Below are 16,691 nucleotides of genomic sequence, written 5' to 3'. Positions count from 1 at the left end.
AAAAGTTACATTTTTAACGAGTTGTGGGTTGTGCCATATATCCATATATGGAGCTGGCCAATACCTCTACATCTGACATCACGAACTCCAGATATGGATATAGCTCCATATATGGATATGGATATATAAGTCAATGGGGGGAAATTATTTCACTAATATATCAATATCAATATTAATTAATATCAATAACTGTGGGAGGAGCAGCGCACCAAACCTTTGGTCACTCTTGAATAATAAAGTTGGTATAAGTACTATATTGTGTTGCCCTGTGGGCAACCACACACTAATAATTAACATTACAGCATTAATAACTGTTTCCAACAATTCTTGATGTGAGGTAAATCATGTTTATGTACAATGGCTCTGAATTGAGTCATTCACCTAGTTGCCTATGTGCAATTTAATTGAGAATGTACAAACATATATTCAGATATGATATGAATGATTATTGACAACAGTATAATAAGACCATATAGTGGCTTAACTTCTAAAATAGAAACATTGAATTAAAGAGTAAACCAACATGAGGTAACTGTCTGTGTGTGTAGACTGTTTAAATTTGGCATTGTGGCCAAATTTACCTCCGTTGTGTGGCTTAGCCGCTCAGAAAATGGTTAAACCATTATGTCCATTGTGATTTATTGAGAGCTATGTCCCCCGGTAAGGGCCAGTGTGAATGATACTTCTATTAGAAGGATTAGACTGATCTACTTACAGACCCCCCTCTGCGACAGTTGCCCCAAGTTACTTTCATTTGCCATGTTGAGTAAATTCTCACTGCACTGTGAACACCCCGATTAAGGAAAGGGCTAGTCAAAAGCCAGTGTTATTAGTCTTCTTTCAAGAGAGTATACTGTTGTAAGTTTTCACTGTGAGCAGAAATGAGTATGGGATGGGACTAGTATTTGAGCCGAGGTATGCTGTTGTAACTACAGGCATGATGAGGATGGAGGTGGCACAGAGGACTTGTTGGCAGTAGTGGACGACATGGGACATGTTATAATTTAAACTACATTATTTATGACCTGGTGTGTACAACTATCAAAAGCCGATGAAAATACGACGCTGTGCTTCCACAAAATATTGTGAGCACGAAGGCGAAGTAGAACGCACAGGCCCATAATATATACCATAACAGATTTGTTTGCCTACTGTGATGCCCGTGTTTGTGTTGTGATGTTAAGTTAGCGATACACTTGTCATTTGGGGAATTTGGGGAGCGTTTGGCAGATGGATTGAGAGAGATTAGCCGTGGCAGCTGCGTTTGGGACAGAACCACAGATTAGGGGCTCTAATGTGCAGACCTGGCTCCCTCTCTGCTCTCCAGATTTGGGCAGCAACACCTTCCTATCACTCAGTCAGGGAGCATCAACACTTCTGTCCTCCTCCACCACCCCTCCCACCCCGCTCCGCTCTGCTCTCTTGTCATCCCTTCTCTCTTTCTCTTCAGGTTTCGCTTGTTATTTTCTGCATATTTTTCCAGCCTGACGACTAAGTTTCTTTTGAGTTTTTCCTCTATCCTCTGCACTGTCTTCCAAATCTTCTGGTTGATGTGATATGTGATATATCGTCGTTGTCGGGTGAAAACCTTGTATGTCCAAAACTGGCCGTTTTGCATTTATCATTTTAAAAATGATTCAAACTAGTGAAAACAGCCGATCTACAAGCACACAACGCCTCGCATGCACCGCGAGGCGTTGTGTGCTTGTAGATCTGCTATTTTCACTACTTTTGTGCGACGGCCTTGTATGATAAAGCCTCCTCAATGTCAATAATGTCCTCGTGGCAGGTGTGTTGCAGATGTATTGTACGCCCGCAGGTATGAGCGGCGCATAGGGTATGGTTGCCCTGGGTAACCAGACAATATCTGTATAGGTATATGTGATGTATATGTGTGTGTGTATGCTTACGTGACTCCTTGTATGTGCGAGCGTGCACGCGTGCATGTGTGTGTGCGTTTGTGTGTGTGTGTGTGTGCATAAGAGAGAGGCGAGAGATTAACCCCATGCTATCCTCAATCCCTGGTTATGAGTTTACAGCGTCTGTCTGGCCATCGCACTGTTTAAACAACAATCTAATTAATCCTGTCTTTATTAGTTTCAGTGAACTGGGGAGGCAGGCTGGGAGGGTGTGAGGGAGAACTGGGAATGCTGGCAGAAAACGCCGCGGAGGGAGGGAGGGGGGAGGGAGCGCGAGCGAGAGAACAGGGATTTGAGAGGAATTTAGTGGCAGCGTCTCTCTGGCCTACTGAATGGAAATGAGGATGTGAAAAGATGGCGAGGCGGGAGATAAAATTTAAGGGCTATAACGTCTCACAGGAGGAGAGGTATGAAGGGACAAAGAGAGGGAAAAGTGATCATGGGGAGGAGAAGACCAACGGACCATGGGAAGAGTCTGTTATGAAAGTGGAGAAGATGTTCAACTTTATTTCAACCGCGCTTTAGTTCTCAAAGTGGGGTCCGGCCGGGGACCCCCAGGGGTCATTGTTTGGGGAGAGCGAGTCCCCAGCTAAATTAGTTAATATAGCATCGAAATCTGTTTATCCACTTTAAACATTTAACCCTATATACATTGGCTATTTGAAAATATATATGCTCTACGGGCTCACAATGATGTCTTGCATCGCAAGCTTATAGATATTTGCTTTTTTCAAAGAAATCTTCAAGAAATGTGAAGAATTTGGAATATTTTTGAAACATTTTAGCAACACAAATCTTGTATGGGGGTCCCTGGCAACTAAATGTTTTCAGATGGGTGTCTGCGGCCCAATACATTTTAATGTGGGGGTCCCTGTCATGGAAAGGTTTGAGAACCATTGCTTTAGATCATTCACTAACACACAGTGTTAGTGAATGTGTCAGGTAGCTCCTCCATCAATGGTTAACTACTGCCACCTGCTGTTGTTAGAGGGTATGAACATAAATAATTCCACAATCCTACAAACCTCCATCAGTGACTCAGTGGTATGGAGAGTACGTCCAATGGAAAAACTCTGTGCCAAATTAAAAGAGAGGGAAAACTGTTTTATGAATATATGGCAGCCGCTGATAGATTACTTGCCCAAGGATCTATCTACTTTGATTTATAAAGGAAGTGATTCACTGGATTGGAAAGCCCCGGTTGTACTCTTACGATTTGCCTTCTGATGTGCCCTTGTGTGTGGAGTAAAACATTTTTTTATGAATGATTGACTGTACGTGTATCTATAGTTTCATGTTCAATGTAGTGTGCTGCTTGATGTAGTGTGCTGCTTGGCACTTTTTGTTATTTAGTTTTTTAGTTTTCTTTGTATTGCATGCCTTTATATCTTTCTTGTCCAACTTTATTTGTTTAAGGTTTCTTTATTGGTATTTTCATAACACATATTACAAGATAATAAGACAAAAGCATACATAATGTCCCACTTTATTTGAACACATTTTTGTCACGATTTCCTATGACCAATTCTATAAAACAAATGTAAAAAAAAAAAAAAAGGAAAATACACAATACTGACAACATCCTTTCATTCAGAAAATGGGATTTTTCCTCAAGTCGTGACCCATAAAAATTGATCCGTGACCCACAAATAGCTCCCGACCCGCTGTTTGGGAAACAGTGGTTTATATGACCACCTATAATTAAGAGGCTATCCCCAACCATTTGAAACGACAGTAAATTAGTTCAAAGGCACTTCCTCCATCTCTCTGCTGTCTTTTGTCACACAGACATCCCCAGTTTGTCGTTGTGTTATAACTCTCGTCTACCTGTGTGCGTCCGCAGGCTGTTTGTGAGGAAGTGCAGTGCCTGCCTGCAGGTGATCGGCCGCTCGGAGCTGATCATGCGCGTGCTGGGCCAGGTGTACCACCTGGGCTGCTTCAGCTGCTGCGAGTGCGAACGCCGCCTCCAGCGGGGCGATGAGTTTGTGCTGAAAGAAGGCCAGCTGTTGTGCCGCGGGGACTACGAGAAGGAGAGAGAGATGCTGGCCGCCATCAGTCCCACACCGACTGAATCAGGTATAACGGACATGGTCCAAAGGCCAGCTTAGGCCTAGAATCATTGAATGCTTTAACCAGTGAAAAATAGCAGATATACAAGCTCACAGCGCGGCACCGAGTGCCGCGCTGCGAGCTTGTAGATCTGCTATTTTTGAAAAAGTCGTGAAAATGTGTGCAAATCTTTGAATTCAAATTTTGCTTCTGGGTGGTCCCTGGAACGAAATATTTTGAGATGGGGGTCCGTGGCCAAATAAATATCATTTTGGGGGTCCTTCACATGAAAAAGTATGAGAACCACTGACATAGTAGTCTCACAAAGACAGACTAACTGAGCTCCAGTTGAAGTGAAAAGGACCTTTTCTTTGACGATGGCTGGCCAGATTGCCGACACAGAAACATAGGTTTTTTCAAAAAACCTTAGAAGGATTCAAAAGACACTTAAAGAATCGGGTCAAAATTCTAATTTTCACGATTTTTTAAAAACAGCAGATCTACAAGCTCGCAGCGCGGCACTCGGTGCCGCGCTGTGAGCTTGTATATCTGCTGTTTTTCAATAGTTAAAGCAGTCAATAATCCTAGGCCTAAATGGGTTAAGTTTTCCAGGGTATGGACACACAACATGCCTGCTATTCATACCGTTTCACACATTCCCTCCTTGGGGAATCCCAGTATGGACAGAATTGTTCTGCTGCTGTTGACCACAGAGCAGCTTCACTGGAGTAACTGGGTCTTAAGCGCATTGCTCCCGGGCAACTTAACCACTTTTAAATGCTATACATGGTTAACCAGAGTCCCTCAGGGCTCTGTACTAGAGCCTTTTCTGTTTCCCCTCTACATTACATTATCTTCGCTGAAAATAGAACATAGATTTGGTATATTCTAGACTCTAGAGGATGTTTTCCACAGAATACAGATGTTGCAGTTTAAATGTTTAATCCTAGATGCTTGCACTTTTTCAGCTTATATTTCCCCAGTCAGCCTGGGAATTTAAAATGTGACCTCCTGGTCACAAACCTGCTTCCTTGCTTACATGATGCTTACATGACAGAACCCTCGCTAAAAACCCCAGGACAAAAATCCACTCGTCCCAGACAATTTGCCCTCCTTTCTCCCAAACTGTTGAATAAACTCCCTGTCGCACTTAGAACTGCAGACTCACTCCCTAGCTTCCGCCGTGGACTGAAGACTCACCTCTTCAGACTCCACTGAAACCCATAGCACTACTGTAACACTCCCCCTCCCTCGATGACCACACATGAAGCTAGATAGCATTTTTAGGTTTTAGAAAAGTATTTTTTACTGCTTAGGTGCGTGGTCTACCTATGTTATTGTTTTTATAGATTGATATTCCTATGCATTTGTTGTATTGCTGTTGATGTACTGACATATTATCTTGCTTATTATATTGATGTATTACCTGCTTATTGTAAGTCGATTTGGATTAAAAGCATCTGCTAAATGCCTAAATTGTAAATTGTATGATGTGCAAAAAGAACAAAAATACATCTGATCATGTGTCGTCCTGAATGTACTATTTTGTCTCTGCAGTTAAAAGTGAGGATGAGGATGGTGGAGGGGGTTCTGGAGGTGGGAAAGGCGGTGAAGAAGGGAAGGAGCACAAGCGTTCAAAGAGACCACGGACCATCCTGACCACCCAGCAACGGCGTGCTTTCAAGGCCTCCTTTGAAGTGTCCTCTAAACCATGCCGGAAGGTGAGCAAGCATCTCTCTGTGTAGGTGTAGGGCAGGCTTCCCGAACCTTTCAGTTTGAGAGCCAAAAGAGAACTTTGGTATCTTTCCGCGACTGCGAGTTAAATACACGATGAATTAAACACCAATGCCCTATAAGTCTACAAGCTCGCAATGAGTTGCATCACGATGTATTGTGAGCTATTCTTCACTGTTTTTGAAAGATTTGAAAAATGACAAATTTTCTTCAAATGCTTTTTAAAACGTACAAAATAAATGTAATCAATAAATAATATTCATAGTAAAAGTTATCAAACTGGATATTTACTTGCGTTGCGATCCAATATAGGTATTGTGGGAAACTGTAGGTATTTGTTGTCCCAACATTATCACCATGCAGCTGTTTGTCTTTCAACTGCAGGTGAGAGAGACGCTGGCCGCAGAGACGGGGCTGACGGTGCGAGTCGTGCAGGTGTGGTTTCAGAACCAGAGAGCAAAGGTTAGATACACTACATATTCCTAGAGATCATTTAATAACAATATCGTCGCTGTCGGGTGGAAACCTTATATGTCCTTTTTTTGGTTCTAATTTTAAAAACAATTTAAAATAGTGAAATTAACTGATCTACAAGCACAGGATCCGAGGTGTTGTGTGCTTGTAGATCCACTATTTTCACTACTTTTGTGCAACACTTTTGCATGATGAAGTAGGGCTTTAGTTTACGAAAGAACATACAAATTTGAAACTTGGAGGTTTCTGCCTACCAGTGACGATATAATATACAGCACTTCATTTATATTGCACCTTTCAAAACAGAGTTACAAAGTCCTTTACACTCAAACACGTACAATTATTCAATTGCAAACGTGAAACACAATGAAAATAACACAAAGTGCATGGGAACGTGTAAAAGCTGAAGGCATGTAAGCTAGTCCACAACAGTGGATTTTGGGAAGTGATTTTAAAAGATAAAACTAAATGTGTACGACATGTGTTTATGTCAGATGAAGAAGATAGCTCGCCGACAGCAGCAGCAGCAGCAGCAGCAGCAGGAGCAAGAGCAGCTGGGAGGGGCCAGGAGGGGCCCCAGCCGAGGGGGCCGACAGAGCAATGACGACAGCGAGGGTAAGAGAGACAAAGTTAAGCTAATATTAAGCCCTATATGCTTTGTTGTTCGAAGAATAGAGAAAATAGACAATCTTCTTGTGAGCTTGTAGAGCGGATATTCTCTTGACTATTTTCGACTTGCCCAAAATACGGACACCGGGTTGAAAGTGGTTAAACGTGTCCATAATTCTGTTTTGGGAATTGAAGAGAGGAGGCAGGTGGAAAAACCCAATACATTCTGTATAGCCTCCTCTGTGTTTACCTAGAACTACTTGTATCAATAGCAGTGGGTGCTATTAACACAGCACCCAGGGACTAGTTAGGGTAGACTTGTGGGGCAGGGGGCGAACTGGGGACCTTTCCGATTCCCAGACAGCAGCTCTACCCATTCATCTATGGTTGGAGAGGCGGTCTCCCTGTTCAGTCTTTAGTAGTAATGTGTGCAGCACTGTGTTGTCTCTGTGGCACAATTGGTTTGCGTGTTCGGCTGTTAACCGAAAGGATGGTGGTTCGAGCCTACCCAGGGACGGAGAATGCTTAGCTAGTATTAAAACAATGTAATACTTGTGCTTTGACCACCAATACACATTGGAGCTCCTGATGTGGTGGCAATGTATTCCCCATTTGCCCAAATGAGTGATATTTATAAATGTTTCACCAGTAACAAGTAACAAAACTACTGAATTCTTCTTTGTTAAAAAGAAAAAGGAGGGGAACATGTTCTAAAGCAGGGGTTCCCAAACCTTTTTGTCTCAGGGCACCCCATAAATATTGTTTTAATCTGAGGCACCCCTACATTATAATTTTCACTCCCAGCACCTTATATTTATAGCATATCGTCGTTGTCGGGTGGAAACCTTGTATGTCCAAAGCCATTCGTTTTGTATTTATCATCTATAAAATGTACTAAACTAGTGAAAACAGCAGATCTACAAGCACACAACACCTCGCAGTTGTGTGCTTGTAGATCGGCTGTTTTCACTAGTTTTGTGTGACAGTCTTGTATGATGAAGCAGGGCTTTGCTTTACCAAAATTGAAACACATTTGAAACTTGGAGATACAAGGTTTCTGCCCGAGAGTGACGATATTTTAGTGATTATATTGCGAGGAAAACATTGAGATAATAGCCATTTTGGTTAGAACTGACTGAAAATAACTTTGTACTTCAAGTGTCCAAATAAATTCCAAATATTGTCAAATTATCTCGCGGCACCCATGCGGCACCCCAGGCCAGGGTGCCCTGTCACCCACTTTGAAAACCCCTGTTCTAAAGTGTAATTGTGATATCATGCCACATATCAGTATATATTTCCCAAAAGGAAATGCAATTCTGTCTGACCAGAAGCAGGGATAAATCATATCCCCAGTGGTGATAAAAATGAATGACCAGAGAGGGGTAACAAAAGCAGAGCCATGGATTTCCCTCCATCCCCTCTTCAAATCCAACCCTGGAGGTGCTTTTGAGGGCACATATATACTGTCAGTGGTGTGTTCTAGACTTTTTTTTGAGGGCATACTATACTCTATGATCCGCGGCTATATTCGTGTGGCCAGCGCACACGCCAGTGCATAATGCCTATCAGAAATGCTATCTTTGAAAGGTTCACGAGGGCATACTCTTTTTTTTTTAAATGCCTTCACAGCATACGTGAAGCATCCGTATACCCGCGTGACAGGTAGAACACAGCACTGCATACTGTACATACATAAATGGGGAGGAGGCAATTAGGGTTGTCTTACTCAGGGACACTTTGACACATTACTGGTGGGTGGGCCGGGACCCGGGAGGCAAACCAGTGACCTTCTTTTTACCTGACAGCCTCTCTACCTCCCCCATGCATACTTACAGTACATACTGTACAAGTGTACATAATACAGAGTAGACAGCTTGGCCTATGGCCAGGCTGTAATAGAAAAGAGGGTGATATTGATGGGGGTTTCTGTGTCCATCCACACAGATGGTTCTAGTACTCATGGCATGGATGGGTTGCTGGGATACCCCTCGCTGCCACGTCAGCAACTACTGGCCCTGGACCCCAACATATACGGAGGAGAGCCTTTCCGACATGGACTTACACCACCTCAGCTGACCAACGAGCTCCACCCTTATGGTAAGTGAAAGGATGGGGGCAGGAGGGGCCTGGAATTATTTTATTCTTTAGCTATTGAAAAATAGCAGATCTACAAGCTCACAGCGCGGCACCGAGTGCCGCGCTGCGAGCTTGTAGATCTGCTATTTTTGAAAAGTCGTGAAAACGTGTGCAAATCTTTGAATATATGTATTTTTTAAGCAAACATTTGTAACCAAATACATATCATTTTGGGGGTCCTTCACATGAAAAGGTTTGAGCACCACTGACATAGAAACATACAGTAGGTTTTTCAAAAGATCTTAGGATTTGAAATATTCAGAGACTTTTCAGAGAAAAATAGCAGAAAGTGCCGTGCTGCGAGCTTGTAGATCTGCTATTTTTCAATAGTTAAAGTACCCAGGGCCCAGAATTTGGTGCGACACCCCTGGATGGGGGGGGGGGGGGGGGGGGGCTGCTAATGTAATGAATGAGTAGATTGCAGATGTGAACATTTCCCATAACAGTTCTATTTTCATATAATGAGTCTATTCCCGTGGTCTTCCCATTCAGACTCAACATACTCCGTTTTCCTCCCAGACTCAGAGACTGTTTTCCACGATCTGGACAGCGACGGCAGTCTCAGTCACCTGGGCGACTGTCTCTTGGCGACGGGAGAGGGTGGTCTCCTGCCGGGACGGGTGGTGGGAAACCCCATCGACCGCCTCTACTCCATGCAGAACTCCTACTTCACCTCCTGACCCCTATAAACTCTCACCCTCGCCCACCTTTCACCTCTCAGAGATGCAGCTAATGGAGTCTGTCCATCAACATGCCTGTCGGACCGCTCTCCATGAAACAGCCTACTACCACACCGAAAACAACGATTCTGAGCTTTTAATCGCAAACCAAAATCATTAAAAGGTCAGGCATGGTAATGAAACGCCACAGTTAGCACTTCTTCAGATAAAGATTAGATTGCCGTAGCCTGTCTGTAGGTTTTCGTCGATATGAATCACATGCTGGAAATAGACACTGAAAATGTACAGGAAATGTAAAAAAAAAAAGAAAAAATAAGAACCTCATTTTCTCCTGTGTAATAATTACTTGTCTAATAAACCATAGGGTTTTACTGCACTTTTCCACTAAAAAGGACAAACAAAAGGTACTTGTTGGCACAAGTTATAATTGTGTATGCTTTTGTACCTACTGTAATTTATTGGGGATTAATGGGTTGGTGACAGTTAATTAATGCGAGCGATAGGTATACACTTTTGGAAGTCTTGACAGGGTTTAGAAGCAAGTGAAGGTCCAAATTAAACAAGTATCTTTCATAAGTTGTTTTTGTAGAAGGACTAGTAGTTATTTCATGTGAAGGACTGAAACTTATAGTACAGGGGTCTTCAACAGGGGGTCCGGGACCCCTAAGGTGTCCTCAGAGTTACTACAGGGGGTCCTCCAAATCTTTGTGAGATAGAAACTTGTTTCTCCTTTTTTATATTAACCACTTGAACCATAACCTTGAACCGTGTCCATATTCTGAGAACGTTGGCCGAACATAGCAGATCTACTGCGAGGCATTGTGAGCTTGTAGATCGGCTATTTTCGGCAAAGAGGTTTGGTGTAGTGGGGAAAAAGAGCAGACTAAGTACAGAGTGGAAGGTCAAGTTTATTAAGTATTGACGGTTCAATTGGTTAAATATCAGAAAACACAAATTGACATGAATCCAAAATACACTGATGATCGTGCAAACGATGAAGCTATATGGAATCTATGAACAGGTTGTGGGGGTCCCTGCTTCATCTCTCTCTCAACTAAGGGGTCCTTGGCCTGAAAACGTTGAAGACCCCTGATATAGTATATTATGGATTGGAGAAATAGTTTGCTCTCAGGTTAATGTGTATGTTTGTGTACCCTGAGCTGTAACTCAGGGCAGTGAGCCGGGTAGGATTGAAGTTCCTGTCCCCCAATAATATAATTGGTACATACTGTATACTATATGAGAAAGATGTTTTGGAGTAACTATCCAAGTGGAACGATTTACAGATACGATACTAGTTGTTGGTAACGAAGTGAGGAAACGATATGGACCAAACGCATTGAAATTTGTAAGCATTTAGGCAACACCACAGGGTCATCTGAAGAGCCTTATACGGAAACAGGGTTGTGTATTGTCTGATTTATACTTGGTTGCGCACCGCTCAGTGCTTGCGTTGCTTGCTAGTACTGCAGAACTGCTGCTTTCGGTACACGTGCGCAACAAAGTTTAACTCCGGCCTAAGGAATCAGTGATTCCTGTTTTCCCTTTTCTTTTATAACTGTTAGGTATTTACTAAAAAACAGTAGATGGAGAGCAATGGATACTATTAAAAAGTTAGGATACTGGGTACTGATGTGCTCTAATGTAAAATAAATGTGAATATGACTGTGCTTACAGTTGATACCGTTATTATAGAGATTTTCATGTCATAATTTCTCTTTATTAAAAAATTCTCCAGGAAATTGATGTTGTTAGGTAGATATTTTGTACCTACTCCTGTGATAACCGACAAATATTTATAGTGTAGCATGATATTTGTGTGTCACAAAATAGGTCTGAAAATATAGCCTAAAGACTCAAATTGGAGACCAAGCATTGTAGAATGTTATTTTACAGCACTGGGGCCAGACTTAGTTTCTGGAGCAGAATAGTTCAATTAGAATAGGGTGCAGTTTGTTTTTTTGACATATATTTATCAGTGATAGGTCACAGCTTGTGCCATTCTGTCTCACGACATTGTTTGACTCCAGTGACTGACTTATTGCATTTTTACAGTGATATTTTTGTGAATGTAACTTATTTGTGTGGTATTAGGTCAGTGCCTACTATCTGCTCTTTTTGTTTGGTGACTGACAGGTGATGTGCTTTGAATGTAATGTTGCCATATCTTCAATACAACCTGCCATTTCATCTTTGAAGTACGTCTGCCTTATTTAATTGATAAAGTGTTAAAATCGTCTGTGTTGATTAATTTACCCATTTGTAACTCTGAGAATGTACAAATGTAACCATTTCATTAACCAGGGTCTCCCAGGGCTCTATAGGACTTCCTTTTTTCTCCTCAAAACCAAATGTGTTCACCGAAAATAGCTGATCTGAGCTTTAAGATATTCAATTTTCTTATAATGTTTGCCTATTTTCCCTGTGTGCTCATGAATTATGAAGATTAGGGACACTTGGGTTCAAGTGGTTAAATCAACACTGCAGACTTTGTATGGCGACGCATGGAACACCTTTGCGCCAGGTGAAAACCAAACGCATTACACTTGCGAGGAAGAATCTTTTCCGCTTGATTGCCCAGCCCTTAAACTTTGATAAGTGAAGCAGAAAAGAATTGTTCGGCACAGCAGTCAAAGGGCTCATAACTCAACATCCTCCCCGTCTGTCTCAGCGTTCCCACTGATTAGACGGGGACGCCCCCCCTCCTTCCGCCTTGCTTCCCAGACTCCCTGTTCCTCAGTTGCTGGGTAGCCAGCAGAGATGTGTGGGAGAGAAATACATTCCAGCTTAATATTTAACTGTGACTCAGATGTAGGAAGCAGGAGTGTGGGAGGGACACACTTGAGTAGCAGAAAACAGAGAGAGGATCACCACAGTCGATGAGTAATGTGACTCTGACATCAATATTTAATTATGTTTCACCAAAGAAACCAAACCGCTCCAAACCAGTACTCACACCAAAACCTTCAATTTTATTTTAACACAAACTTACGCACTGCAAATCTTTGCGTTTTCAATACATGAGTGTATTGGCAGCATTCACCAGTTATGAAAGGCAATAATAGTAGTCCCAGCGACAAGTGGATGTGTCACTATTAATGAGTTAGTTCCTGGTCCTTATGAAACACAGAGGTTGTTGAGTGTTACTGTACATATCTTGCTGTGACTGGGATTACATCCCCTGTGGAGCAGTCTTGTCGGTTCTGTTCTGAGGTAGACGGATAACCACTGGATTCTAGGAGGGCTGAGGGACTGGATTTGCAGCTGTGAAAAAAGGACATGTAAAAACTTAATGATATGGTAAACAACAATATCTCTCTCTCAAATCTGTCTGTGTTGTATGTGAGAGAGAGCCCCCCCCCCACACACACACACACGTATACAAACAATAAAACATGAACCTCCACTCTATAGCCTGGCCAGACCAGTGCCCAGGGCATATTTCCAGGGTTCCCACACATTTTTACCAATGAATTTCCAAAACTTTTCCAAAACCTTTCCAGAATATTTTACCCAATTTCCAGGACTATATAACAATAATTCAGCTCAATAACGAGTCGCTTACAAAGTTACTCGTATGTGCAATGTCCAAAGACAGGCAGTGTAGCAAAAACAAAGCCTGCATGCTGCGAACGGACCGTGGCGTGCGTAAAGATCGTGCACGATGGACACGCACTTGCCCACATCAAAAGGTAAGAAAATTGTGGCAGGGAACCCTGCAGTAAATGAGTTAAAAAAATCAATAAACAAAAACAATGCAAAGCTATTTTTTCCAGGACCTTCCAGGACCCTCTCAATTTCAAAATATTTCCAGGAATTTCATGACCATGGGAACAATGTATTTCTTTAGCGGTGGCAGATTCGTCTGGTTTCTAGGCTACATGGTATTCACAGATTCTTCAGACTGCATGTGAGGCTCGAAAAACGTACACGTATACAGGAATTCGGTCTATCAGCCGTCGCCCAGAAATATCTAGGAATCCACAAATCTCTGTAACTGTCTGTGTCCATTTATGTCATAACAGTTGCGCCGTTGCGCACATCCAGTTAGTAGCTGGTACAGGACACACTTGTCAAAATAATAAAAGTCTGCGCAACAACATTGCTCCTATAAGTGTTTCGTTTACTAAGTAAGTACGCTTCATGAGGTGTGGCCAAACGTTGGACCATATAATTCTTTCTGTGTTTTAAAATAAACTAACATATGACATATTGTAGACACTGGCCCTCAAGTACTGTGATAATCGGTACTGTACTAAGTATGCAGACAAATGGTACAATAGGTATAGCTTAACTGGACAGGCAAAAACTACCCCTGATTTATTGACGGTCCAAGCAGAGTAGCAGACGTACATGATCTGTGTCTTATAGGCCAGTGATTCTCAAGGTGGGGTCCAGGGACCCCCAGGATTCCTTGAGGGGGGATCCAAATGGACCCTTACAGGTCTGTACTCTGAGAGCATACAAACTAAATCTACATTTTGGACCCTTATGGGTCACATATTATACAGAGTCAGACAAATGCCGTACTAAACGGCTGACGCAATCAGTTTGTACTCTCTGAGAGTTATGGGGGTGCTTGAAATTCAAAAGTTTGATATCCACTGTTAATGGCAACCGAACCAATGTGTGTGATGTTACGTATGACACACAAACTCACCCACTTCACTCAGATCCACTGTCTCGCTGCATCCAAGAAAACGTGCTAAATGTGGTGTGCAGGAGGCAGCTGAGCTTTGGTTTTCTCTGAGACAGCGGTCAAATTCTTCAAACTCCTTGGAACAAGTTGCCCCAATCTTCTGGATGATTGGGCTACAAAAAAAGGGGAGAGGAGGAAATATGGAAGAAAAAAGAAACCACATAAAAAATGTTATGATGTGATAAAATATGTTTGCAAGAAAATAATTACCAGACAGAAGGGGATTTTTAGGCCTTACTGTCAGGGGCGTCACAAGGGGGGGGGGGGGGGGGGGGACTGAGTTACTAGGGCCCAAGGTGGAGGGGCCTGGCTGGAATTATCTTATCCACAACTTTCCCACATCCTGTCGTGCATTGCACAGAAGGTGTACGGCAGTTTCCGGCGTCGCAGCCGAGAATGATCTACAAACTCACAACGGTTGCATCTGCGACGCAACGTGAGTTTGTATGTCTGCTGTTAACCAGAAGTGTCCAGCAGATAATGCTACAGTAAATTCTCGCGGAAACAGGTGGATACTTTAGCTATTTAAAAATAGCAGATATACAAGCTCACAGTGAGGCACTCGAGCTTGTAGATCTGCTATTTTTGAAAAGTCGAGAAAATGTGTGCAAATATATGTATTTTTTAAGCGAACATTTCATCTGTGGCCAAATACAATATCATTTTGGGGGTCCTTCACATGAAAAGGTTTGAGCACCACTGACATAGAAACAGGTTTTTCAAAAAACCTTAGAAGGATTTGAAACATTCAAAGACTTTTTTTTTCTTCAAAAATAGCAGATATACAAGCTCGCAGCGTGGCACTCTGTGAGCTTGTATATCTGCTATTTTTCAATAGTTAGAGTACCCAGGGCCCAGAATTTGGTGCGACACCCCTGCTTACTGTGAAGATGTGCACTGTGCAAGCTTCAGCTTCAGCTCCTCACAGTCGTGTTGCCATGTTGATGGGTTGGCATGCACACATGAACCATATGCCTCCATTTCTTTAGGGCAATATTTTGCCGTGATCTCCATTGCAGCCTGCCTGAAAAGACAACAGATAACAATAATGTTTAGCTAGATCAGGGGTTCTCAAACCTTTTTAGGCCATGACCCCGACATTGTGAGCATGTAGATCGGCTATTTTCACAATGTTTGCCTATACTATACTTATTGAGTTTGGCCAGTTTGGTATTAAAACGGTCTTGAAAGTCCACTCCTTAAATTGCCACTTTATAAATGTGCAGATACCCTGTCCCTGTATACTATAATGTGGGTTGGTTTGTTTACCATTGAGTGAGAACAACAGAATGACATTAAGCTAATCATCTGGGGACCCCACAAAATAATTTGGGGACCCCACTTGGGGTCCCGACCCCAAGTTTGAGAAACACTGAGCTAGATAAACAAACAAAAAAACAAGCAAACAGAAACATGGCCCATCCAATAACCACCAGTCAAAATGTCCAGAAAATATACAGCAAGTCCAAGAAAGAAAAAATAATATTATTATTTAAGAATGTAGTCTACAAAGTCAGCGGTAAAGTAACATTTTGAATGTCTGATATTGTCCAATATCATACATTGCAACCTTATATAGCCTATTCATGATTCATGAAGCGATGAGGAATCGAGCAGACATCAAGTAACATGAATGTAAACAATGATTACAATGTCACACACCATAATAAACTATCTAGCTAGCCATTATACGAAGATATAATGTATTTGTTTCCCAAAAGATCTTCTTACATGTTTTGGAACAACTGGAGGTTTGTCTCTCAATGAATGGATACAACAAGGTTACAGTGTTACTATCATCTGTCTCATGTTCATGTGCGTCTACCGTCTACTACCGTGTCGTACAGCCTGCTCCCATTCGATAGGACGAAAAATGTGACATATATGAAATGTATTTCACTTCTATTGGTTCAAGTTCAAGTCAATCACGCCCCGATCACGCCCAGATTCCATTTCTAAAAGGGACCGCGACACCATGTTGTTGTCGGAATTGCACTACAAATAAATGCACTCTTTTAATCATCTTCTGTAAACACGCGACCGCTCAAAAATGACTGATCCTATTTCATAACGGTTTCACCGTTATGAAACACCGACCATGTTTTCCACGCGCAAACAGCGAGCGACGAGAGGGTAACCAGACAACTCGCCCCAAATCGCACTCGCCGTACATTGTTTTTCCGCCGACCGCTCGGTGCAGTGGTTCTTGTATTAGTTTTTTTACTGAGGAATCAGGATTATTTAGGATAGAAATAAGTTTATGGTTAGATATTGTTTTACTGATTAGGAATAGGGTTAGCCTTTGGCAAAAGGTTGGGAATAAATGAGGTTAGGTTTAACGGGTTTTTAGCAGGCATAGTTTACGCAGGCGATCAAACGCCCGAGGCG

General features: G+C 42.3%; 1 protein-coding gene across 1 annotated transcript in view; it reads left to right on the top strand.

The window, feature by feature from the left end:
• The window catches only part of lmx1al (LIM homeobox transcription factor 1, alpha-like), a gene marked incomplete at both ends in the record, with an annotated part of 25,437 nt that extends 15,833 nt beyond the window's left edge, over positions 1 to 9,604 (top strand). The window contains 6 exons of the mRNA XM_080723700.1: positions 3,763 to 3,995; positions 5,526 to 5,689; positions 6,087 to 6,164; positions 6,671 to 6,791; positions 8,733 to 8,885; positions 9,444 to 9,604. Of these exons, the coding sequence (XP_080579826.1) occupies positions 3,763 to 3,995; positions 5,526 to 5,689; positions 6,087 to 6,164; positions 6,671 to 6,791; positions 8,733 to 8,885; positions 9,444 to 9,604 (910 nt within the window). The remainder of the gene's footprint in view (positions 1 to 3,762; positions 3,996 to 5,525; positions 5,690 to 6,086; positions 6,165 to 6,670; positions 6,792 to 8,732; positions 8,886 to 9,443) is intronic.
• Positions 9,605 to 16,691: the final 7,087 nt, after the last annotated feature.

Source organism: Nannobrachium achirus (genome assembly GCF_963921795.1).
Source record: "Nannobrachium achirus genome assembly, chromosome: 4".
NCBI lineage: Eukaryota > Metazoa > Chordata > Actinopteri > Myctophiformes > Myctophidae > Nannobrachium > Nannobrachium achirus.
Note: the sequence above shows the minus strand (reverse complement) of the source record. Positions and strands in the feature narration are given on the sequence as shown.